General features: G+C 42.4%; 2 protein-coding genes across 9 annotated transcripts in view; one reads left to right on the forward strand and one right to left on the reverse strand.

Annotated features, from left to right (window-relative positions):
* Positions 1-1,814, reverse strand: part of FYTTD1 (forty-two-three domain containing 1) — a 31,738-nt gene extending 29,924 nt beyond the window's left edge. Inside the window, exon 1 of one of the 2 annotated variants that reach the window (XM_003412950.4) lies at positions 1,626-1,814. In XM_003412950.4, coding sequence (XP_003412998.1) covers positions 1,626-1,728 — 103 coding nt within the window. In that variant the 5' untranslated portion in view covers positions 1,729-1,814. The remainder of the gene's footprint in view (positions 1-1,625) is intronic. The other variant, XM_023551687.2, reaches the window with a different exon arrangement.
* A 159-nt stretch (positions 1,815-1,973) lies between these two features.
* Positions 1,974-26,301, forward strand: part of RUBCN (rubicon autophagy regulator) — a 74,432-nt gene continuing 50,104 nt past the window's right edge. For 3 of the 7 annotated variants that reach the window (XM_023551681.2, XM_023551685.2, XM_023551684.2), the window contains exon 1: positions 14,952-15,159. In XM_023551681.2, coding sequence (XP_023407449.2) covers positions 15,095-15,159 — 65 coding nt within the window. In that variant the 5' untranslated portion in view covers positions 14,952-15,094. Of the gene's footprint in view, positions 2,475-14,643; positions 14,768-14,949; positions 15,160-26,301 lie in introns of those variants that run through there. The other 4 variants (XM_023551682.2, XM_023551683.2, XM_023551686.2 and 1 more) reach the window with 4 other exon arrangements.

Consider the following 26,301-nt stretch of genomic DNA (forward strand, 5'->3'; position numbering starts at 1 on the left):
AAATATTTAGTCCAGTGCCTGGCACGTAATGAGCACTCAATACTCCTTATTAAAGGAGCCTTGGTGGCTACGCACTCACTGCTAACCAAAAGGTTGGTGGTTCGAACTCACCAGCTGCTCCTGAGGAGAAAAATGTGGCAGTTGGCTTTCCTAAAGGTTTACAGCCTTGGAAACCTTATGGGGCAGTTCTGCTTGTCCTACAGGGTCCCTATGAGTTGGAATCAACTTGATGGGCAGTGGTTTTTTGTTTTTTTTTTTTAACTCCTTATTGTATTATTTCTTGGCCTTAGCTCAAAAGATTACTCATTTCTTTCAAGTTCACTATTAAGGTACACGTTGAAGCCAAGCTATTATTTCTGACGATTTATTTAATTCACACATTGGGGTCTGACTTGTGGCAACCACAGAAACCAGGAGTTCTTGGCTTTGCTAAAAATTCTCCACCTAAACCATAACAAAAGGGGGAAAAAAAAAAGACAAAAGGAAAGTAATGACAATCCTAGAACGTTTCCAACATGGGTATTATCCTAAACACCATCCCGGAAAAGTGACCCCTTTGTACTTTTGAAATATCTGCAAAACCGTAGGTCACACAAGGATCAGGTGGAGCTAACGACATCTCTAACTTGAATTCCAGCAAAAATTGAATTACTCTGAAATCAGCTAAGCCAACAACAGAGGTAGTGCCTCAGAAGTGTTAGGTCTGAATTTTTAATTGAATCACCCATCTCCCTGCTTGTCATCGAACGATAACCAAACCACCCCACTCTTCTTTCATGCGCTAACCCCATACTTTGCCTGGCTTCTCGCCCACCGACATACAGCTCTCCTTCGCTTTCTGCTTCAGTTTTTTTTTTTTCTAATTCGCTCATTTTGAGGTGTAGATAAGGAGAAGGTGCTTTTCTAGAAACTGCCTAGGAAAAAGTCGCCGCTTAACGACACTTTCTTTCTGACAAACGTTCCAGGGCCGGTGCTCCGTCGGTGGCCCCGAGGTCTGGCGCCCGGCAGAGCTCGCCAACTCTTGGGGCGTCCTGCCGTCGGCCTGGGCACACAACTGCTCAACGGGCCCTTGTCCGGAACCACTGATTTTAACGGGACGCAGACCCAACCGCGAGGAGTCGGAATCGACTCAACCGCACTGGGTTTGCTTTTGGTTAGACCCAATCGGCCCCTCAAAGCCCCTTCTTCAGACAAGGCGGCTGAGTCGAGCACGACTCCTCGCTCCACTGGGAACGCCTACAGCGAACCTGCCTGCGGGAAACCCGCGGAGTTTTCCTCACAAAGAGCCGGGGTGACCCGCCAGTGGTAGCGCCCCTCTGCAGGGAAAAAGGGTACGTACCCCCGTCCCCTTCAGTCTCCCGGCTCACACCGTCACTCGCCCCGACAGCCCCTTCTCAGACACGGGCTCCGCCGAGGGGCCGGCCGGGTCCCTCAGCCCCGACCCGGGAACTCGGGACCACGCTGGCGCTCCACCCCTCTCCCCACGGCCCCCCACTTGGTTCAGCCCACCCGCAAGAAAACTCCACCGGCAACTGCGGCCGAGCGCCCCTTCCCCCACAAGCCGCGGCGTTTGGTTCCACCCACACCCTCCCCCCAGCCCAACTCGGTTCAACTCGGCCCCTCACCCAAAGACATATCGATTTTGTCAAGGTTTTCATTGCTGCGGGCTTTCGTAGGTGGCGACGGGTTCGCCGTAGCGCCCACTAACCGAGTACCGAACCGGTTCATGGCTGGAGACGTCGCGCTAGAAAAGTCAGCGGAGAAGGCCAGACACTGAGGCCTGCCGCCTCCCACTCACGCACGCAGACTAGCGGCACGGAGGGACCGCGCACGCGTGCTGTCGCTATCCTCCGCCTCCCGCCCGCTACGGGGGAGGAGAGGAGGGTAACAGAGATGAGCGGTCGACCAGAGTGGCCCCACGGCCGGACTCGCTCCTAGCGGCCCTTGCCGGCCGGGAGGAAACATTGCAGCCGCTGCTCTGGGCGATTGCGAGGACCGCGGTTTTAGCAGTTCGCCTTTCGGCCCAAACAGGGTCGCTATGGGTCGGAACCAACTCCACGGCACCTAACAACAATGACAGACCCTGAACACTACAGAATCACATGCTTTAAATGATATCATGTTCCCCCGTGTCCTTCGAGTCCTTCCTGCTGCAGAAAGGCCCCCCCTGAGCTTGGGTACACATGAACCTTGCACACGCGACTGCATTGCAGCCTCGAAGGCAGGACAGACCCCTGCGAGCGTAAATTACAGATCTGCGTCCCAGCTCCCCTTCTCCCCGGCAGGCTCCTCCACTTGCAGCATGCGGAGTCGCCACGTCTGAAGGCAAAACTAAGGCTGCAGTGACAGTTCTTGCGTCGCCATAAGAATAAAAGTAAACGCTAACGTTTCCTGTACTTATACCACCTCTCAATCGGCACTCTCAAAACATTTTGCACGGCCTCAATAGGACCTCATCTTCTCTTGGGAGAGGGGTAAGTACTTCCGCTTTTTGGCTGCATTTTTCCCTAATTGGCTTGCGCTGGAAATTCGTGGGAGGATTGGTTTTCTTTCTAATCACCCCTATAAGAAGAAGAAAAAAAAATTTTTTTTTGTCTTAATATTTCATGAATTCTTGTATGATAAGTTTTTTTTTTCCCCTGTTTACAAAACATGATATTCCTTTCTGCTCTTACTCCATTTCTTCCCCCAAAGTAACTGCCTTGTGTGGAAGCATTCAGGCTATATTATCGTCATAACAGCTTAAAACAATCTCAAACATTTACAGCTGAAGAAATGCCAGAGGTATTCTGTGCGTTTAGAAATCTCTGCCACCTTCCTCTCTCTCCACTTCCTAAAATTTCTCTTGTGTGGAAATGAGCCAGAGTTTTGCAGTGACTCAGAGTATCTGAAAACCACAGTAACCTATACTTAATTTAGGAGTCAAAATATCACCAGTGCTGTGGTTACCAACTTCTTCAACACGATGACACGTTTTACTGTTTTTAGCTTGGGGACCTGTGTTTTCAAATGCTTCTTATTAAGCACACTGCATTTATTAATAACTTATTTTCCACTTTTCAATTAATAAAAAACAAGAAACTACATCCGAGCTCCTCTTTCCACGTCTGAAAGCAAAGCAAAGGCTACCGTGCCAATTTTGGGGCCACCTTAACAACAAAAGTAAATGTGAACGTTTTCTATATCTGTAAATAAATAAAACCAAACTTCCGTCATACTGAGTTATGTTTCCAGCTGAAAGCAAAGAACCATGAGTTTTATCATGGGGAAATGTATGGTTTTTCTTAGGATTTTGGAAATATTATAAATAACTCAGTATTCTCAAAGGTCAAGGGTTTTTTTTGCATGACAAAAATGTAACCACATAAGAAAGTGAATCAGCCTAGGTCACACCTATCAAAGGGTATAAGAAACTCTATAGTAGAGGAAGGTTTGGACTCAGCAGGACCCAACAACAATATTCAGCATGCTAAATCAAGGAGAGTAGCATGTATTCTCTTAACACAATGTGCTTGATTTTATTACTGCTCCACCCTACAACCTTCTGCCACCCATTGCTAACTGCTAAGAAGCAGGGAAGCTAGGTTGTGGACATAAAAAACTAGGTGGGAGACCAGGGTTTTATTGACTGGTAACTTTTTTTCAGTCATTCAGTTATTCAGGCCTGAGAATCTGCTTCTGTTAAGATAAAAAAAAAAAAAAAATCCAGCAGAGTTGATTCTAACTCATGGCGACCCCATGTGTTACAGAGTAGAACTGCTCTGTAGGGTTTTCTTGGATGTAATGTTTATAGAAGCAGTTCAGGCCTTTCTTCTCTGGTGCCACTGGGTGAATGTGAACAGCCAACTTTTAGGCTAGTGGTGGTGTTGGGTGCCTTTGAGTTGATTCTGACTCATAGTGACTCCATGTGACAGAGTAGAACTGCCCCATAGGGTTTTCTTGGTTGTAACCTTTGTGGAAGCAGATCTCCAGGTCTCTGCCAGGTCTTTATCCCACAGAGCCACTGGGTGGGTTTGAAATGCCAACCTTTTGGTCAGTAACCAATCTCTTAACGGTTGTACCACCAGCATTCCTTTTAGGCTTAGTAGTTGAAACCCTGGTGGTGTAGTGGTTAAGTGCTATGGCCGCTAACCAAAGGGTCAGCAGTTTAAATCCGCCAGGCACTCCTTGGAAACTCTATGGGGCAGTTCTACTCTGTCCCATGGGGTCACTGTGAGTCGGAATCGACTCAACGGCACTGGGTTTTTTTTTTTTTTTTTGGAGTTGACCACAAACCATTTGTGCCACCCAAGGACCCTTTCCGTTAAGCTCATGGCCAAGAAAATCCTATGGAGCAGGTCTATTCTGTTACACATGGGGTCACCATAAGTAGGAACACACTTGATGGCAATGGGTTTGTTTGTTTCAATCATTCACTCTACAACCGTGGGAGAGTCTCTAGGCCTTATACTCCTAATCTTCAAACAAGGAAATACAACTCTAAGATTTCTTACAGTTCTGAATCGTCTAAGCACAAGACATTTTTCTCCACATTTTTCTTGTCTTACCAGAAATGATTTACTGTACAGTCTGCACTCATTTGTGGGAATAAACTATAGGTTTAACTATGGGTTAAGCTGTTAATTTTATAAAAGAAAATGAATACATTTACAGTTTGAACACACTTTGTACTTCAGGTATTTCTAGGACAGATAAGAAAAATCCCAAATGTATAAAATCCTCCCCACCACCAATACATAGAGATTCCCTCTTCATCCTGGTCTTCTCCCAAAACTGAAGCCTCATCTCAAATCTCCTTAGCTCTAAAGGGAACACACTGCAGTATTTTATTAAGCAATCCTAGCTATTGCGTTTAGGACTTCCAGGTTTGCTGAGGGTCTCAGAGCCTCAGAGCAATCTTCTAGATTGTAAAGGGAAAAACAAGAAAACAAGAACGAGGCATTGTGGGTAAGGAAAAGTCAGTCACACACACAAAAAAAGACAACCCGGGACACACAGCAAAACGAAGAGTGAAACAAGCCAAGAAATCAGACCTTTGGGGCCTGTCCAGGAAGTCTATCAGCCAGCAACAAGGGCTGGAGTTAAAAGGTCAACCCTGTAATTTTCTGGCGCATGAGAGGCAGCTATTCCTCTAATCATATATTGATAGAGCACCAGGTATTTATGTAATGGGCCCTGTGGATAAAATGATGAGCAAGATGAATGTAGTCCCTACCTTCACACAACTTGCAGAGCAAAAAATCTTTCCAGAACACTTAGAAAAAAAAAAAATTTTTACATTTTTTTTTTTTACTGTGAATAAGGGACTGTGCTGGGCCGTGGAGATACAGCCTTGGTCTGTAGTACGGCAGTTTAGCAGCTTCATCTAAGTCAAAAATAAGCATAGAATTCAGCTAGTTGCTCTTTTTAGAGGCTTGATTTCATACAGTACAGATAAGACAACATCTAGGGTTGCCAGATAAAACACCAAACCAAAACCAAACCCATTGTCGTTGAGTTGATTTTGACTCATAACGACCCTGTAGGACAGAGTAGAACTACCCCATAAAGTTTCCAAGGAGTGCCTGGTGGATTCGAGCTGCTGATCTTTTGGTTAGCAGCATTGCACTTAACCACTACACCACCAGGGTTTCCCACATAAAACACAGGACAAGTTAAATTTGAATTTCAGATAAACAATGAACAATTTTTTAGTATAGATATTCCAAATTTCAGATTGTAGATAATTTTTAGTATAGTATGTCCCATGCAATACTTAAGATATACAAAAAAGATATTCATGATTTACCTGAAATTGAAATTGAATTAGGAGCCCTATATTTCTATTTGCTAAATCTGACAACCCTAACAATATCATACTTTTCTATTAACATTTTCTGACTGTCTTTCCACAACATGCGTAAAAATTTATACTCTCTTCAAAGGTAAGCACAACTCTTATACGCTTTGCCCTTTAGCTTTTTTTTTTTTTTTCAGTTCGATGTATCTTTTAAGCCCCCTTTTTTCAGCTTTACTGAGGTATAATTGTCTTAATTTTGACTAGGAGTCCCTGGGTGGCACAAAGGGTTAAGTGCTTGACAACTAACCAAGAGGTTGGCGGTTCAAACCTACCCAGAGTTGCTGCGGAATAAAAGCCTGGTGATCTGCTTCTGAAAGGTCACAGCCTTGAAAACCCTATGGAGTGCAGTTCTACTCTACACATGTGGGGACGCCATGAGTGAGAATTGACTCGATGGCAGTTGGATGGGAAATTTGACTCTAAGAAGGAAGTGAGAGTCACACAAGAAGGCCAGAAAACAAATGGAATTTAGTACTCACAGGTCCCAGAAGGAAACTATAGCATGTTGTGAAGCAGGGTTACCGGCAAGGTCATCTGGGGACAAGGTAAGAACAAACTCGAACTGTAGGTAAAGGCTTATGTATGGTATGCTGCGCGGGGTCTTGGGTTAGTACCCACAGAAGTCTTATTAGTCAGTTTAAAAGTTTCTAGTGTATTAGTGTGGGAAAAGAAAATAGTGTATTAGTGTGGGAAAAGGGAGATGTTTTAATCATGGGAGCCCATATGGGGCATAGCTGGGAGAGGCAAGAAGTAACTACAGCAGTTGAGAAATTGAGTTACAAGAAAGTGACAGGGAAACAATGTGGAGCATGGCTAAGAGAGCTAGTTAGAGCCCACACTGTTGAGAAACTGTGTGGCAAGACAGGAATGGCCACATCAGAAACTGAGGAGCCTAGGAAAAGGATCCTAGGAGGAATTAATGGATGCCAAGGCAACAACTATGTAAGCTACAAATTGGCCTTATGACATTGACGGACAGTAAAAGACGCATAAAGTATGCAGTGTGATAAGTTTTGACAGTTTATAAACCTTTGAAAACACCACCACGATTATGATAGCTAATATATCCATCATCCCCAAAAGTTTTCTTGTGCTCGCTGGGCCACTTCTTGCTCACTGGCTCACTACCCAGGCGACCACTGATCTACTTTCTATCACAATAGATTAATTTGCATTTTCTAGAATTTTATATAAATGGAATCATACGGTATATACTCTTTTTAAAATATGGATTCTTTCACTCAGCCTGATAGTTTTGAGAGTTACCTATGTTGTTGCCCATACCAATGGTTCATTCCTTTTCATTGCTGAGTAGTATATTGTATCTACCATGCGACTGTCAGTTTGTTGTACTGTGGTGGCTTGTGTGTTGCTGTGATGCTAGAAGCTATGCCATAGGTATTTCAAATGCCAGCAGGGTTACCCATGGTAGACAGGATCAGTGGAGCTTCCAGACTAAGACAGACAGACTGGTGGTCTACTTCTGAAAAAATTGGCCAGTGAAGACCTTTTGGATACCAGTAGAGCATTGTTTGATATAGTGCTGGAAGATGAGCCCCTCACATTGGAAGGCACTCAGAGTATGACTGGGGAAGAGCTGCAGCCTCAAAGTAGAGCCGACCTTAATTTCGTGGATGGAGTAAAGGTTTTGGGACCTTCATTTGCTGATGTGGCATGACTCAGAATGGGAAGAAACAGCTGCAAACATCCATTAATAATCCCGACAGGGAATGTACGAAGTATGAATCTAGGAAAATTGGAAGTCGTCAGAAATGAAATGGAATGCATAAAGATCAATATCCTAGGCATTAGTGAGCTGAAATAAACTGGAATTGGCCATTCTGAGTCAGACAATCATATGGTCTGCTATGCCAAGAATGACAAATTGAAGAGGAATGGCATCACATTCATTGTCAAAAAGAACATTTCAAGATCTATCCTGAAGTACAATGCTGTCAATGATAGGATAATATCTATATGCCTACAAAGAAGACAATTTAATATGACTATTATTTAAATTTAGGAACCAACCACTAAGGCCAAAGATGAGGAAATTGAAAATTTTTACCAAATTCTGCAATCTGAAATTGATCAAATATGCAGTCATCATGCATTGATAATCACTAGTCATTGGAATGCAAAAGTTGGAAACAAAGAGGAGGGATCTGTAGTTGGAAAATATGGCCTCAGTGGTAAGTAATTATGAGCCCAAGAGACAGAAAGGGCCACATAAACCAGAGACTACATCAGCCTGAGACCAGAGGAGCTAGATGGTGCCTGGCTACAACTGATGACTACCCTGACAGGGAATGCAACAGAGAACCCCTAAGGGAGCAGGAGAGCAGTGGGATGCAGACCTCAAATTCTCATAAAAAGACCTGACTTGATGGTCTGACTGAGACTAGAAGGACCCCAGAGATCATGGTCCCCAGACCTTCTGTTAGCCCAAGAGAGGAACCATTCCCAAAGCCAACTCTTCAGACAGGAACTGGATTAGACTATAAGACAGAAAATGATACTGATGAGGATTGAGCTTCCTGGATCAAGTAGACACATGAAACTATGTGGGCAGCTCCTGTCTGGAGAGAGATGGGTGGGCAGAAGGGGACAGAAGCTGGCTGAATGGACACGAAAATAGAGGATGCAGAGAAGAGTGTGCTGTCTTATTGAAGGGAGAGCAACTAGGAGTGTATAGCAAAGTGTATGTAAATTTTTGTATGAGAGACTGACTTGAAGTACAATAAAAAAAAATTTTTTTTAATGGCCTTAGTGATAGAAACGATGCTGGAGATGACATGATAGAATTTTGCAAGACCAATGATTTATTTTGCAAATACCTTTTTTCAACAACATAAATGGCAATCATATATGTGGACTTCACTGGATAGAAAACACAGGAATCAAATCGAATATATCTGTGGAAAGAGACAGTGGAAAACTTGTAAGTCAGAACAAGGCCAGGGGCCAACTGTGGAACAGACCATCGATTGCTCATACGCAAGTTTTAAGTTGAAGCTGAAGAAAATTAAAACAAGTCCATGAGGACCAAAATACAACCTTGAGCATATCCTACTTGAATTTGGAGACCATCTCAGAAATCGATTTGAGGCACTGAACACTAGTGACCAAAGACCAGATGAGTTGTGGGATGACATCAACGACATCATACATGAAGTGAGCAAAGGGTAATTAAAAAGGAAAGAAAGAAAAGACCAAAATGGATGTCAGAAGAAACTCTGAAACTTGCTCTTGAACCTAGAGTAGCTAAAGCAAATGGAGGAAAAAAAAGCGCTGAACAGACGATTTCAAAAGGTGGCTTGAGAAGGCATAGTAAAGTATTATAGTGAAATGTGCAAAGACCTGGAGTTAGAAAACCAAAAGGGAAGATCATGCTCAGCATTTCTCAAGTTGAAAGAACTGAAGAAAAAATCAAGCCTCGAGTTGCAATTTCGAGGAATTCTACGGGCAAAACATTGAACGACACAGGAAGCATCAAAATAAGATGGAAGGACTACAGAGTCAATATACCAAAAAGAATTGTTCGATGTTCAACCATTTCAGAAGGTAGCACATGATCAAGAACCAATGGTATTGAAGGAAAAAGTCCAGGCTGCTCTGAATGCATTGGTGAAAAACAAGGCTCCAGGTATTAACAGAATACCAACTGAGACGTTTCAACAAACAGATGCAGTGTGGAGGTGCTCACTTGTCTATGCCAAGAAATTTGGAAGACAGCTTCCTGGCCAGCTGACTGGGAGAGATCCATATTACTGCCAATTCTAAAGAAAGGTGATCCAACAGAATGTGGAAATTATAGAACAATATTATTAATATCACACTCAAGTTAAAGTTTGCTGAACTCAAAAATGGTTGCAGCAGTACATCAACAGAACTGCCAGAAATTCAAGCTGGATTCAGAAGAGGTTATGGAACGAGGGATATCATTGCTGACGTCAGATGGATCTTGGCTGAAATCAGAGAATACCAGAAAGATGCTTACCTATGTTTTATTAGCTATGCAAATGCATTCAACTGTGTGGATCAAAACAAATTACGGATGACATCGCAAAGAATGGGAATTCCAGAACACCGAATTGTGCTCGTGTGGAACCTGTACATAGAGCAAGAGGCAGTTGTTTGAACAGAACAAGGGGATACTGTGCGGTTTAAAATCAGGAAAGGTGTGCATCAGGGTTGTATTCTTTCACCATCGAACTTATTCAATTTGTATGCTGAGCAAATAATCCAAGAAGATGGACTGTATGAAGAAGAATGGGGCATCAGGATTGGTGGAAGACTCATTAACAACCTGTTACATGCAGATGACACAACCTTGCTTGTTGAAAGTGAAGATGGCTTGAAGCACTTACTGATGAAGATCAAAGAGTACAGCCTGCAGTAAGGATTATACTTCAACATAAAGAAAACAGAAATTCTCACAACTGGGCCAATAAGCAACATCATGATAAATGGAGAAAATATTGAAGTTGTCAAGGATTTCATTTTACTTGAATCTACAATCAAGGCCCATGGAAGCAGCAGTCAAGAAATCAAACAATGTACCACATTGGGCAAATCTGCTGCAAAGGACCTCTTTACAGTATTACAAAGCCAAGATGTCACTTTGATGATGAAGGTGCCCCTAAGCAAAGCCATGGTATTTTCAATTGCCTCATATACATGCGAAAGCTGAGCAATGAATAAGCAAGACTGAAGAAGAATTGACATCTTTGAATTTCGATGTTGGCAAAGAATGTACCATAGACTGCCAGAAGAACGAACAAATCTATCTTGGAAAAAGTACAGCCAGGATGCTCCTTAAAAGCGAGGATGGTGAGACTTTTTTTTACATTCTTGGGACGTGTTATCAGGAGGGACCAATCTCTGGAGAAGACATCATGTTTGGTAAAGTAGAGGGTCATAGTGGGTCATAGTTCTTCTGGCTATACTCCCTGTTCCTCTTTTCTGTTGTCCTTTTGCTTTGTTTTAAACTCTTGCTGTTCTAGTCTTCCGCCGCCTTTTGATCTCAGGATTTGGTCATTCATTCAACAAAAAGTGTGAGTTCCTACTATGTGCAAGGCACTGTGCTAGGTGCTGAGGATCACTGGCATCACGGGGGGGATGCGGAGGGTACGGAGCACATTGGGTGACAGTGTCAGAGGGGGTGCACCAAAATGACCGTCTATAAAAATATTCTTGTAAAAAAAGAAAAAAAAAATTCTTGTAGTTAGTTGTAAAACAAAAACATTATTTGTAAGCCCAGCTTACATCTATCAATATACCTACAAGGCTAAAACTCTATGCTGATTTACAGTTGGAACCTTCTAATGCATTCCCTGGTGGCGCGGTGGTTAAGAACTTGGCTACTAACCAAAAGGCTTAGCAGTTAGAATCTACCATCCACTCCTGGAAACCCTATGGGGCAGTTCTACTCTGTCCTATAGGGTCACTAGGAGCTGGAATCGACTTCATGGCAATGAGTTTGTTTCGGTTTTTAACGTGCTCTGGCGAGAGCTGTCATTATAACCCAATTACAATGACACCGAATCACGTGGTTTCTTCTGCACATGCTACAAGCATACACTGTTGTTTTCATTGCTGCCTGTGTTTTCATAGTCGCTGATTTTGTGAAATTTTCTGGTGTTTCTGTGGTTATTAGGATTGGTGAACCTGTATCAGTAACTTTTTTGAGAATGAAATAGTAACTAAAGGAAAAGAAGGAGTGATATACAGGGATTACGATTCATGAGTAACATTAAAACAGAAAACATGACTGAGGATTCTGTCTGGTCTGATGAGGAGGTCGGTGGGAGGCGTGATGACAGCATGAGTTAGCAGCCAAGCGCTTAACCTGTTGCACCAGTAGCCAGCATTACTGAGCACTTAGCACAGTGTGCATCATTGTGCAGTACCGTTGCCCTCGAGTCGAGTCCGACTCATAGTGACCCTATAGGACAGGGTAGGACTGCCCCATGAGTTTTCCAAGGAGTGGCTGGTGGATTCGAACTGTCAACCTTATGGTTAGCAGCTAAGCACTTAACCACTGTACCACCAGGGCTCCATTGTTCAGTAAGCAGTTGCTAAGTAAGGCCATTACACTTATGTGACACTTAATGAAATTGATGCCAGATATTCTTGTGTGTTTGGCAAAATTTGCATTTGGACCCCGTTGTTGTAAGGAGCCCTGGTGGCTCAGTGGTTAAGCACTCAGCTGCTAACCAAAGGTCGATGATTCGAACCCATCAGCCGCTCTGAGGGAGAAAGATGTGGCAGCCTGCTTCTGTAAAGATTTACAGCCTTGGAAACCCTATGGGGCAGTTCTACACTGTCCTATAGGGCCACTTTGAGTCAGAATTGACTCAACAGCAATGAGTTAGTGGGTTGTTGCTGTGTGCCTTGGAGTGGATTCCGTCTCATAGCAACCCCATTTGACAGAGTAGAACTGCCCCATATGGTTTTCTAGGTTTTAATTTTTACGGCAGCAGACTGTCAGGTCTTTTCTCCCTCTGAACCCCTGGTGGGTTTGAACCGCCGACCTTTTGGTTAGCAGTCCTTATTTTGGACCCCAGGTGCACACACTGGATTAATCATAATCCTGGGTTCATAACACCCTCTCCTTATTTTTCCAAACATGGTCCATTTTTATTCATTATTTTAAATAAATGATTGTAATTAGTTATAACTCATTATAATTTAATAACTAGTTAGACATTAAAAAAAACTATGCACCTGCAAATGCACCACCCAAAACAGAGGCTAGAACAGAAAATAACCCTATGACCTGGCAATTCTATTCCTGGGTATATACTCAAGAGAAACTCCTACTTATATATGAGGGGAAATGTGTGTAAGAATGATCATAGCAGTACTGTTCACAATAGCAAAAACCTGGAAACAACCAAAATGCCTATCAGTGGGAGAGTACAGGAATAAGCTGTGGCGTGTTCACACAATGGACTATTACACACAGTCAAAATCAATGAAGTATACCGACACACAACAATGTGGATGAATCTTATCAATATAGTATTAATGAAAATAAACTTCCCAAAGAATAGATTAATACCCTTTTTATAAAGCACAATATTTTAAAAAATAATACTTTTATGGCAATATAGAGATCCAAAGAAACTATATAAAAAGGTAAGCAATGGAATCATAAACAAGGGGTTTAGAATTACGGTTACCAAGGGTAAGTGAGGAAACCCTGGTGGCGTAGTGGCTAAGACCTACCTGCTAACCAAAAGGTCAGCACTTTGAATCTACCAGGTGCTCCTTGGAAACCCTATGGGACAGTTCTACTCTATCGTATAGGGTCGCTATGAATTGGACTCGACTCAACGGCAACATTAACAGGTTAAAGGGTTAGGGTGAGTGAAAGCAGAGGAATGAGTTATTGTCATGTTTATTCATTGATTAAATATGTGCAAAAAACCAACTTGGACATATGAGGAAAATCCCATTTTCCGTAACTTTTACTACAATTTTAGTTCTAGAATTCTCTGATAAAGCTGATTTTCATGTGAATGTATGTTAAGATTATGTAGCATTAATTCGGGATTACACCGTATGCCAAAAAGTGAAGTTAATACATGCGTACAAAAAAAAGATAGGGAAATCCCAATGACTACAACTTTTAGTAGGAGCATATGAGAAAGTCTGAACAAAGAGCAAGTATTTTTAATATATAAATGGAAGTCAGAAATCACAGTTTGCCTTAAAAGACTCTTTCATTTTACTTTTATTTCACCAAAAAGTTTTTCAAGTTTGAAAACTCCTAAAAATCATATATTCTTTTCATGGAGTTATCCTTGATCTTTCCCTCTCCCTTCTTTGTTCTGTCCACTACTACACAAATAGTGCTAATTCTATTTCCGTAACTTTGCTCTAATCCAAACCTACAACCAATGCCCTAGTTTAGGCCTGGGGTTTGCAAAACTAGTAGCCCAAGGGTTAGCCTACAGACCACCTGTGTATGACCTATGCAATGTTGAAATTAAAAAAAAACTTGTTGCCAACCTTTACAAATTTGGAAATTGTACTTAAAAATGCAGATTCCAAGCTTGTTTTTGAAAACTGAAGTATCTGACAACCCTTGGCCCATATGCCCATTTGGCAACATTCAGTTCCAGCTGAGGTGGGACTTCCCTTCTTCAAGGAGGCATGGGTTTTCCAGTACAGAAGGTCTGTTGTTTCCTACAACTGGTTCACTTCACTCACTTGTATTGTCTGCTTGGCCCCCTGAGCAACTTTCAATCTCCTTTCATACTCATTCTTCCATCCTTACCTCCAACGTAATACATACCCCATCTCTTCTCCACATTGTCAAATTAACATTCTAAGCAGGTTTAATCATACGTCTTGATTTGCTCCAGTTGTTTTCAGGATAAAACTCAAACCCTTAAAATGGCATACAAGGCACTTTCGTGATCTGGTCTGTCTGCCCAGCCACCACGCTCTTCCCCACCCCTTTCCATCTTTGATTACTACGCAGAACCGGCAGTACCCAAACCAGCATACTTGTCTTTGCCTGTGCTGCTCTCTCCATCTTCTCTTCCTTTCTCCTCGCTCATACTCGTCCTTAAAAAGTCTGTCCTGACCAATCCTCCAGGAAAATCTCCCTAGAAGCTTTTCTCTCCTGCTCGTCCTTTATAATCCCATAGCAACCTGTGCTCTTCAGTTTGCCAGCTCTTCATTAAAATGCTTGAAGTCCCCACACTCAAAAACTTAAAACCAATAGGTTTTAAAAAAGGGTGGGCTGAAGGATTAATTGTAGTTGGATTAACGCCAGCGTTATTTCCTAGTCTAGACCTCTGACCGACTCCGATCTCGAGGGTGGAGTGTGACGGGTGCTTAAAGACCCACACCCGTACGGATTCCCGAGACCAGCATTGGCTGGCAGCAGGTGCCGACCCTGGTTTCCCTCAGGTGAGCGCCTGCCATGTACGCCACGGCGGTCTGCCGTCCACACCGAGCGCGGCCTCCGATTGGGGAGGGCGGAGCATGCCGGGAGCGGCCGGGTCTTCGAAGGGCTTGCTGGTAGTTGTAGTTCTTGTGGCCGGAAGTGGGGGTGGCAGGGACAGAAACCGCAGCTGAGGCAGCAGTGACTGGTGCCGCCGCCACCCGGGTGTAGTGCATCACCCCGTGCTCACCCGCCGTGGGTGCCTGCCCCGTACTTAGGGGGCTCCCGGAGCCCTGAGGGGCGAAGCGGCAGGCACGCCCCTCCTCAGCGAGGAGGCGGCCTCGCAGCTCCTGATGCGGCCGGAGGGCTCGGGAATGGAGCTGGACGGCTGCGGGGAGCGCTTGCCAGAGGAGAGCAGGTGAGTGGTGAGGGAGGTCAGGGGCTGATGGTGACAGATTCGCCAAAGCAAAGGGAGGTTGGGAGGTCCCGGAGGGCAAGGGCGGGACAGATCTGAGGGTGACTGCTGCGGGTGATTTGTTTGGGAAGAATTTCTGAGAGGAAGGAGGGGCCAGGGCGTGGATAGGACGAGGGAGAGGGTTTGGTGAGGGTGAGGGTGGGTAGATAGGATTTGTGGAGGGCAGAGGGAGCAGAAGTGGGTGAAGCTTAGATCCGAGGCTTCTGGAGACGGGGTGGATATTGAGATTCTGGGAGAAAAGGACTGAGGTGCAACAGGGAGATTTTACAGGCCAGAGTCTATAGATAGGAGTAGGGTACTAGGTTGGTGGTCGGACTGAAACTTGTGGTGACAGCGAAGCTTGGTCGATATTAAGAGGGTCGACGTAAATTTCTTGGGGCAAAGATTAGGTCCCTTGAGCGGCCTAGGAAGAAACTTAACTAGGGATGCGTGTGAGGGAGAAATCGAGGAGGGCCTGTGGATGAAAGCGGGCGATTGTAATGGCCATGGGGTGGGGGTGGGGGTTGCTAATGAGACTAGAAATTGTGCTGGTGTCTCTTCCCCCAAGTTGGATCCCTGTCAGAGAGTGGCAGGAAACTTTTGTCATTTCCTCTTCGTCTTCAAACCCCTCGCTGGTTCCTCACCATACAGACCAAGCAAACTCCCGTTTATTTATATGGAACTACTGTCAGAAAGTTAAGGGATTTAAGATTTTAAAAATTACTTCAACTCATTGATGAATTGGACTCTATAAGGGTTCCCATATTTAGGATTTCCTTCATTAATAATTCTGGCCTTGACCCCTTTTAAGACCCTGGGATGGTGACAGGACACAGCAGCCATATGGCTGAAGGGAGTCTTACTTGGCTTTCAAAAACAGTTGCAAGTATAGTGATGGTCTCAGGAACAGAATATTTACCTCTGAGAAAATATCAACGGGGGAAAATTAATGAGAGGTTGTGCCTGGGTGAACACGTGGCTGTTTTTATACCTGGATGGACACAACTTTGGGGTTCCTGCCTAAGGTCTGTTAATGATGTGTGCTAAGTGAAACTGAACGTCTTCTCTTTTTCCAGGTTTCAGTTTCTGCCTATGTATGTCTTTGCTATTCTTCCTCCAGATGTCTGTGAAATGCTTCATGTAAAAAGTCCCACGTAAATTCTAAACAAGTTTTTGGGTTATTATGATTTCCCTCTATCAGGTCGTGTGGGGAAGGCTTGGTTAGAAATTCAAGTTCACATTTCTTCCCCACCTGTCTAGACATGGCTGTGTTAGTTATTTAAAGTATTTAGAAAATACTTATTTACCTCATGCTGGGCACCATTTTAAGGACTTGCAAATGTTAATTTATTTAATCCTTATAACAACTTTATGAGGTAGGTCCTATGACTATCACTATTTCACGGATGAGACGTGAACAGGATAAGTAACTTGCTAAGGTTGTATAGTGAATCCCTAGTGGAAATGGCATTCAAACCCTGACAGCCTGGCTCCAGAGTTTGATTTTAATATTTACTGTGCTGTCTCTCACTATGCTAATATGCTGGGACAAAGAAATGTATAAAATAGTGAATAAACTTTGTGTCATTCTTTGCTTGTCATTCAGGCCAGTGGGACAGTACCTTTCCAGGTGTTGTTTCCTGTTTATTTCCTCTTAACCAAGGAATGCTGGTCAAAACTTAATTTCAACAGTGGGATTATCCCCACAAAGTCACTCATTGTTGCTATAGGCCTACTCTCTGAGGGTGGCTGTTTAACTCAATGTGTTGTATAAGAAGGTTTCATGGCACTGATGGCCTCCATAATCCCAGATAGACAACTGCTAAATACATGGCTTTGTACCTGAGAATTGAGGCATTGTGGCTGGATCACTAAAAACCTAAACTACCTATGACCAACAAAACACACAATTCAGAAACAATCTTCTTGATGAAATAATGTCATTTTTTATTTGTGAAGGGTAAAACTTTTCAATACATTTTCAGAAAGCGACAGATATAATGAAGTGCGCATAAGCTTTGGAGCCACGTAGCTCCACTGCTTAACTTGGCTTGGTCAAGCTACTCATCCTATCTAGAGTAGGAAGAACAGTGCTTTCCTGACTGGGAGGTTGTGAATATCCTATAAGAAAATGTGCATAAAGCTTCTGACCGGGTACATGGTGTGTACCAAGTGCAAAAAAAAAGTCTACTTTCAACCCCTCCCCAGTTTCAGTGGTTAAGAGCTATGGCTAACCAAAAAGTCAGCAGTTTGAGTCCACCAGCTGCTCCTTGGAAGCCCTATGGGGCAGTTCTACTCTGTCCTGCAGGGCCACTATGAGTCAGAATTGATGGCAATGGCAATGGGTTTGGGTGTTTTTTGTTTTTTTTTTAATGCTTCCAGTTGCTGTTTGCAGTTTTGTATAGCTTTTTCTTCCTCCTTCCATGGCCCCTCTATCTGAGGTGGGCAAACTGGGCCCTGGGGTGTTGGCCTAGCTTTTAACCCTTTCATGCTCACAGGTACCTCTAGGAACCAAGTACTTTTTCTGCCTCTGAAGGTTTATCAGGAAGCTGCAGCACTATTGACAGTGTGTGCTGCCAGAAGGCAGGGACCTTTATGACTGATTGAAACTGAAGAAACGGGCGTGTGCTGTAAATTACTGTTTTTACAGAGTATTGTATGAGATGTCTGGATTTTTGGTAGAAAAATAGAAATTTTGAAGAGTTTTGTTTGTTATACATATGTACCAGTAGACCCTGGTGGGGACTCTGAGGTATAATTAGTAGTACTTAGTATATACCACTAAACACTTAGGGTAAGTTTGTGGGAAGGGGAAAACAAAAATATCGATACTACCTACCAAAAATTTAGACATGCTCAATGATTCAGCTTGCTTCCATTAATGAAAACATGGTATCAACAAAAATTCAAAGCAGAAAATAATTGGTTCACAAAAGGGTTAGCTTCACCATGGGAGTATAGTTACGTCCTAGGTTCCCTATTGTTTTCCGTCTATCTAATCATCACGCTAGCAAAACTCTGTAGTGCTTAGGGATGCTTGACTTTCTCTGTTGTTGTTGGTTGCCGTTGGGTTGGCTCTGACTCATGACGACCCTACGTACAATAGAAAGAAAGATTGCTTAGTCGTGTACCATCTTCCCATTGTTGGTATGCTTGAGTCCATTGTTGTGGCCACTGTATAACATAAGTGCCTTCCAACCTAGGGAATTCATCCTAGGACAGCGTTCTGTTGTGATCCATAGGATTTTCATTGCCTAATTTTCAGAAGTAGTTCACCAGGCCTTTCTTCCTAGTTCGCCTTAGTCTGGAAGCTCAACTGAAACCTGTCCACCACTGGTGACCTTGCTGGTATTTGAAATACCTGTTGCATAGCTTTCAGCACCACAGCAACACGCGAGCTACCACAGCTTGACAAGGTGACAGATGGGTGGTAGTAACTTTCCCTGTTGTCGTTAGTTGCCGTCCAGTTGATTCTGGCTCATGGTAACCCCGTGTGTGCAGAGTAGAATTGCTCCCTAGGGTTTCCTAAATGCCGGTTGGTTGGTGGTGGTTCAGTGAAACTACTAAACATTTAAAGGAATGATCCTTTTCTAGCTTTGCTCTCTCACCCTGGACTTCCTTGGGCTACGCAATCTACGTCTGAGCTTGGAACCCGGCTATAAGCGCCTCTCAGTTTTCCTTGTGCTGTGATCCAGATACAATCAGAATTCAAGTAGTAAGATACTTTTTAGTGTCTCCAGGCTGAACTCGTTCTACCGATCAAAACCTTCTCTCTTCTGTTCTCTATCTCAGTTAACAGCATTTTCCACTCCGTCAACCAAGCCGGAAACCTCAGAGTGAAGTTTGAGACTTTCCTCTGCTTCGTTTCCCATATCCAAGCAGTCAGCAGGCCCTACGAATTCTGTTCCTGATTTTTGTCTTGAAGCCTTCTTTTTCTCTCCATTTCCAAATATATTAGATTATATTACTAATAAGTCCAGGAAGTAGCATTGCTTCAGCCATAACCAAGCCTAGGTGCTCAGAGTCAAGAATTTTTATCTCTAGGTTCTGCTTCCCAATGTGTTGTTATCATTCTCAGACAGATTTTCCTACGGGATAACCCTTAGCAACTCCAAGGTTAACAATCCCATCCCTGAAAAACCAAAAAAAAAAAAAAAACCGAGAAATACTACATGGATTCCCAGTAGTTCCCACAAAAATTCTGCGGCTCTCTCTTTTTGGCTTGGCTTGAGTTACGTGCTGTTCTTGTAATCAGGATATGGAATATGGTTCTCAGCCAAACCTAAGTTATGTGCCCAGCCCCAGATCCTCCGATAGGGTGAGACCTTCTTGGCATCTCAAGGGCCAGCAGAAGTGGCAGAGGAGTGATTCCCTTGTGGAAAATTAGAGTTCTGTTTCCAAAAGAAAGGGACATGAATTCTGGGCAGGTATATTGTGTACTGTAGAGTCGATTCTGACTCATAGTGACACTATTGGATACAGTAGAACTGCCCCTAGAGTTTCCTAGGCTGTAATCTTTTTTTTTTTTTTTTGTAAAGCAAAGAGAAAATTTTATTCGGCATATGTTCGAAAACATAAAAGTGGGAAGTGGACAAGCATGTTGTTAGAGCCATGTCCGTCCGAGTCTAAGGAAATTACAGAATAGACAAAAGTGGGAAAACGGTCTGAGTCTAAGGAAATTACAGAACAGACAAAAGTGAGAAAACAGACAAACACGCTGCCTAGGCTGTGATCTTTACAGGAGCAAATTGCTAGGTCTTTTCTGCCACGGAGCAGCTGGTGGGTTCCAACAGCCTTAGCAGCCGAGCGCTTGACCATTGCACCACTAAACACCATATATTCACTGCAGACCCTTATTATCTTTTCTTGTGGATTATCTCAGTAGCCACCTAGCTAGTCTCTTCGTCTGAATTCAGCCTCCCAATTCTAGGACAGCTTCTACACTATTACTGGCTTAGTTTTTCAGAAACAAATTTGCTGGAGTATTTTGCTCAGAAATGTTCGGTAGCCTCCCGTTGAAAACAGAATATAGTCAAACTCCTTATCCTGATATTCAGTCAGTACTTTAGACCTTATGGATTTCCAAGTTACAAAACCATAGCATTCACTCAGTCTTACACCTCCTTTCTTGCCATTCTCGTTCTTGCTTCTCTGCCCTCCCTGAGATACTCCCCTCTTTGCCTGGAGAGCTTGTATTGCTGTTAGGTGCCGTCGAGTTGATTTTGACTCATAGTGATCCCATGTGACAGAGTAGAACTGCCGCATAGGGTTTTCTTGGCTGTAATCTCAACAGTCTTTCTCCCATGGGTTCAAACTGCCAACCTTTTCGTTAGCAGCCAAGCGCTCAACCATTGCACCACTAGGGCTTCTTGTTATTCTTAAAACTCTGCTCCTTTTGAAGGCATTTCTGACCTTCTGTTTTCCACCTCTGTTATTATAAATAACCCTTCTCACTTTGTAGCATGGTTACTTAAGTGCCCGTTTCCCTATTACGTTCTGAATTCACTGAGAGCTGAGGACCCTTCCTCTTTCACCACCATAACCCCAGTGCCCTGCACAGTGCCTGACATAGAATTAGTGTTCAATGAATGTTCATTCAGGGAATAAAAACATTAACAGTTTGATCATGCCTCTCACAGTTGGGCAGGTGCCAGTAGTACTATTGCCATTAAATGAAAAAAAAAAAAAAAAAAAAAACCATTGCCATCAAGTTGATTCTGACTCATAGCAACCCTATAGGACAGAGTAGAACTACCCTGAGGAGCAGCTGGTGGATTTGAACTGCCAACCTCTTGGCTAGCAGCCAAGCTCTTAACCACTGTCACCAGGGCTTTGTTGCTATTAAAAGGGCCTCTTTTTCTCTCTTTCTCCTTATTCACTTTCGCTTTTTCACACTTGTCTTCAGTACCTATTTTCTTCCCTTTCTTTCCCTTTTCTCCGTGACCATGCTAGTGATTGACAATTTATATAGCACTGGTAGCAAAGCAGGGGGATCATTTGACTTTTGAGCAGTCCATATTGCCAGTCCAGCTATTAGTACAAAAAAAGCATACAAACAGACTCTTGAAGCTTTTGGGAAAACTGCTGTTGTCAGAACCCAGGAGGGAGGGTGTGGACTGAAGAACGGGAAGCCTGAAGCTTTTCTCAGCATTTACCCTCCCCACAGGTCGCTGGGTGGCGGAGTGATTTGTGATCGACTACTAACCTAGAGGTTGGCAGTTTGAACCCACCTGGTAGTTCCATGGACCAAAGGCCTGGTGATCTGCTCCTGTAAGATTACCGTCAAGAAAATCGTATAGAGCTGTTCTGTTCTGTAACATGTGGGGCCACCATGAGTCAGAACCAGCTCTGTGGCAACGGATTTGTTTTTTTTTTTTTAAATCCTTCCAACAGCTGTTTCTACTTTTTATAGCTTTATGACTCCTTTTAATAAATTGATTTTTTTTTTTTTTATCTCTTCTACAGGTTTCACCAACTTACCTTGGTGGTTATAGACCTACTCTAACATGATAGCCCCTATCAACATATGACTATTTAAGTTTAAATTAATTAAATGGAAATAAAATTTTAAATTTCAGTTCCTTAGTCACTTGAGCCATCTTTCAAGTCCTTAATAGCCACAGTGGCTAGTGGCTACTATATTGGGCAGTACAGATATAGGATGTTTTCAGCATTGTAGAAAGCTCTATTGGACAGTACTATTACAGACTTTAATCTGAATTTTTCAGGAAACAACTGCAGTATACTTAAATATCTTTAGTTCTTCTGGCTCAGACTCACTTGCAGTTTAACCCACACTTGATTGAGAGGAGGGAAGATTATTAAAGGCAATCATAAATTGTAGTGACTAAATAGGAACTTGGCAAACTATTTCTGAAAGTTTGTGAGGCCATAGCCTCTGTCAGTGAAAATTATAGGAGCCCTGCAGCAGGATTGTAGGACTGAAGAGATGATTGATTCTTGACTAGAACATAGTTCCAGAATCCATTATTTCTAAAGGCTCCTAAGGGTCTCCTTAGGAGATGTTTCATTTGGATGCTTTTGAGAACAAACCACCAAGAGCCATGATGCTATTGCTCCTCCGCTGCCCTTTAAGACCAGGATTTTCTGTCTGCCTCTTCAAGAGTCGTTTAAAACAAAGTTTTAAAATTTCCAAGGTGCCCCTCCCATCCCCCCATTTGTTCTACTTTTGTTACTTACTCACTGTTTTATTGCTTTCTGGTCAGAAAATGTGGTCTGTATTATTCCTACTTTGGAGGATTTACTGACTTTTTTTGTGCCTTAGTACAGGCAGGTTTTGTGAATGTTTTATGGGTGCTTAAAAAAGATAGTTTTCAGAATATAGTTTTCTAGATCTAATAGAACAACCTTATTAATTATATATTATTCAGCTCTTCTAATCACTTTCTTACTTTTGGTTTACATGACCCGAATGTTTATCTAACATTACCTCTTTGTTTTTTCTTTTCCATTTTCACTTTTCTGTTTGTTTTATGTTTCCTGCAGTGTCTCTTTAATATATTTTCAGGCATGTTAATAGATACATAAAAATTAATTAGAGCTATACTATGAGTCGGAATCAACTCGACGGCACTGGGTTGTATCTTCATTATGTCCTCTTTGTTTTATTTAATGATTCTACCCTTTAATACAACCTTGATATGTATGTCATAATTTTCTGTTATTTTTTTGCTCGATTGCACCTTTGATTTTAAATAGAAGACTTTATTCCATTGACATTTGTTTTTATATCATGTCTGTTTACTCTTAATTCTCTTTTCTTTTAAACATGATATTTTATAATGCTTTCTTGGTGTTTCCTTCACTCAGCATGTTTGAAGACACCCTGGTTTTAGTTCTAATATGGGTACCTTTGTTAAAAACTTTATTGTTGTAGAAAGTATAAATAACTCAACATTTGCCAGTTCAGTACTTGTCACTTGCACAATTCAATGAAATTAATTACATCGTCATGTTGTACAACTGTCACCAGTATTCATTGCCATATTTTCCATCCCCATAAACAAAAACTCTTTGCTATCTAGACAAAAATTTTTCTGTTTCCCCTTCTCTCCAGCCCTTAGCAACCACTGCTAAACTATGATCTCTATATGTTTGTGATAATGGTTGCCTTTTAATTTTAAATGTTGTTATATGCCGTTGAGTTCATTCCGACTCAGAGCGACCCTCTAGGACAGAGTAGAACTGCCGCATAGGGTTTCCCGGGCTGCAGCCTTTACGAGAGCAGATTACCAGGTCTTTTCTCCTTTGGAGCCACTATTGGGTTCAAACCACCGACCTCTTGGTTAGTACCTAAGTGCTTAACCATTGTGCCACCAGGGATCCTTTAAATTGTATACCTAAAACTGAGGAGGCTGAAATACTTTGTCTTTCCTCCTGTGCCTTTGCTGTTGTGTAGCTCTTTTGCCTTGTTTGTGAAGCACTCTGCTGCTCAGACAATATGAGGTGAGACTGTAAAGTAATGAGACTGGCTTTCTCACATGACTCGTGAAATCCACCTCACTGTTTTGCAGTAAAACCTTGTATGTCTCTTCCATTCATCAAGTAAGCAGATTTGAATCTCCACTACATGTAAGACACATCCAATATTTGAGGAAATCTTTTCTAGCTTTTCTGCTTCGGTGAGAGCAGCATAAATGTTGGAATTGTGCTCACCAAGAGGAGATTTGACCCAAGCTTAAGTGCGATTGAGATATTGTTTGGATATGGAGCACTGTGGCCACTCCTAATTATGTTGTAGGCTGTCCGATCCTAGAGAGTTTTGGTGGAATGAGTGAAAAGGCTTTATTATAGGTACCCCTCCTGATTTAGCTGGATTCAATAGATTTATGCTGTGGAAGTTCAAAGGGGGAAAAGGACAGAGAAGAGAGAAGGAATATTTATTATCTGCTCTGATGATGCTTTCTATAGGCTATCATTTACACCACACCATATGAAGCAGTTGTTTATCTCCATTTTAAGATGAGAGAGCTGAAGCTTAAAGAGTTTTAAGTATCTCACTTAAAGAAGCAGAGCTAATGTGTGAAGACCTAGGATTCAAGTTCAGGTTGGCCTAAGTCTGCACTATTCTGTTTCCACTGCGTGACATCTTCTCCCTGCTTCTTATTAAAATATAAACGTAGCTCCATTATGCTGAGTGGAATAAGCCAATCACAAAAGGACAAATATTGTGTGACCTCACTTATATATAAAAAAAAAAAAGGCAAATATATGGAGACCAAACATTATTAGTGGTTACCAGGGGCAAGAGGGAGGGGGAAAAGGGGGGTTAATGGTAATAGGAAAATTGCATTGATGGAGGGTAGAGTTGTACAGCTGACAACTGTAATTGCTGTCAATAAGTAAAAGGTTGAATTGGTAAAAGTTGTATGATAGGTATATTAATAACAATGACAAAAAAAAAAAAGTAGCTGCTGAGCCTGCTTCTGTACAACGAAAAACCTCATGGGATTCGGTCCTTTGGTTTGGAGGTTTAGGTGGGACATCCCAGTTAATTGGGCAAATAACATGTTTACTGCTTCTGTTCCATTTCCTAGCTCATTGCATAGTGCCTGAGGTCTTAAAAACTTGAAAGCGGCCATTCAAAGCACAGCAGTTTGTCTCTATTCACCTGGAGCAACAGAGGAAGAAAGGTAGTCAGGAACAGGAGGAGGATAAGGAATGTGTAGCTGATGGCCTTTGTGAACAACTGCCCCCTTTACCATGAGACCGGAAGAACTGGGTGATGCCAGCTACCATTACTGAACATTTTGATCAAAGATTCCATAGAAGAATCCTGATCAGAAGGGGGAAAATGGAGAACAGAATTTAAATTCTCATGGGCTCTAGACTTTCTGGAGCCATGGAAGGTAGATGAAACCCTGAAACTAATGCCCTGAGATAATCTTTAAACCTTAAACCAAAAATATCCCCTGAAGTCATCTTAAAACCAAACGGTAGTTTAGCTTTACTAGTAAAAAAGATCTGCCTTGAACGTTATGTTCTTTTAAGAACTATCTGTATGGGATCAAATTGACAACAGCAATTCAGAAGATTAGTAGGAACCTTAGGGGACAATGAGTTTATGTTAACGGAGGAGGAACAACTCAGAAAAGGTGAGAAAGGTTGTACAACTTGAAGAATGTAATCAGTCACTAAACCGTACATCTAGAAACGGTTGAATACACAGTATGTTCTGTTGTATATATTCTCAACAACCACCACAACAACAAACTAAATAAAATTTAGAAAGAAAAAAAAAAAAACCAATGACAAAAGATAGACAAAGAGGGGAGCCGGCAGGCAGAATTTAACATTTTTGAGGCCAGATCTTTTCACCTACTGAATTGGTGTATGTTTTGCTGTGTATGTTCTCAACAACAAAATAAGTATATGTAATAAATAAATAGAAGTAGAAATGCTCCCTGTCCTTAAGGAAACAAATTGTATAATGTTAAATAACGATTTTACAAATAGTATTATTAGAAGGTGTTATGGATTGAATTGTGTCCCCCCCCCCCGCCCCCCCAAATGTGTGTCAACTTGGCTAGGGCATGATTCCCAGCATTGTGTGATTGTCCATCATTTTGTCATCTGATATGATTTTCCTATGTGTTGTAAATCCTACCTCTGTGATGCTAATGAGGTGGGATTTGCGGCAGTTATGTTAATGAGGCAGGACTCAATCTACAAGGTGAGGTTGTGTTTTAAGTCAATCTCTTTTTGAGATATAATAGCAAGAAGTGAGCAGAGAGACAGGGGGATCTCATAATATCAAGAAACAAGAATCAGGAGAATAGCACATCCTTTGGACCCAGGGTCCTTGCGCTGAGAAGCTCCTCAACTGGGGAAAATGGATGATAAGGAGCTTCCCCTGGAGCTGGCACCCTGAATTTGGCCTTCTAGCCTACTAGACTGTGAGAGAATAAATTTCTGTTTGTTGAAGACATCCAGTTGTGTATTTCTGTTATAGCAGCACTGGATAACTAAGACAGAAGGAGTAGTATATTGTCAGCATATCCTATGGAGGTTCTAACAGAGAAGTTATATATACCAAAAAAAAAAAAAAACCTGTTGCCGTCGAGTCGATTCCGACTCATAGCGACC

This window comes from Loxodonta africana, chromosome 1 (genome assembly GCF_030014295.1).
Source record: "Loxodonta africana isolate mLoxAfr1 chromosome 1, mLoxAfr1.hap2, whole genome shotgun sequence".
Lineage (NCBI taxonomy): Eukaryota > Metazoa > Chordata > Mammalia > Proboscidea > Elephantidae > Loxodonta > Loxodonta africana.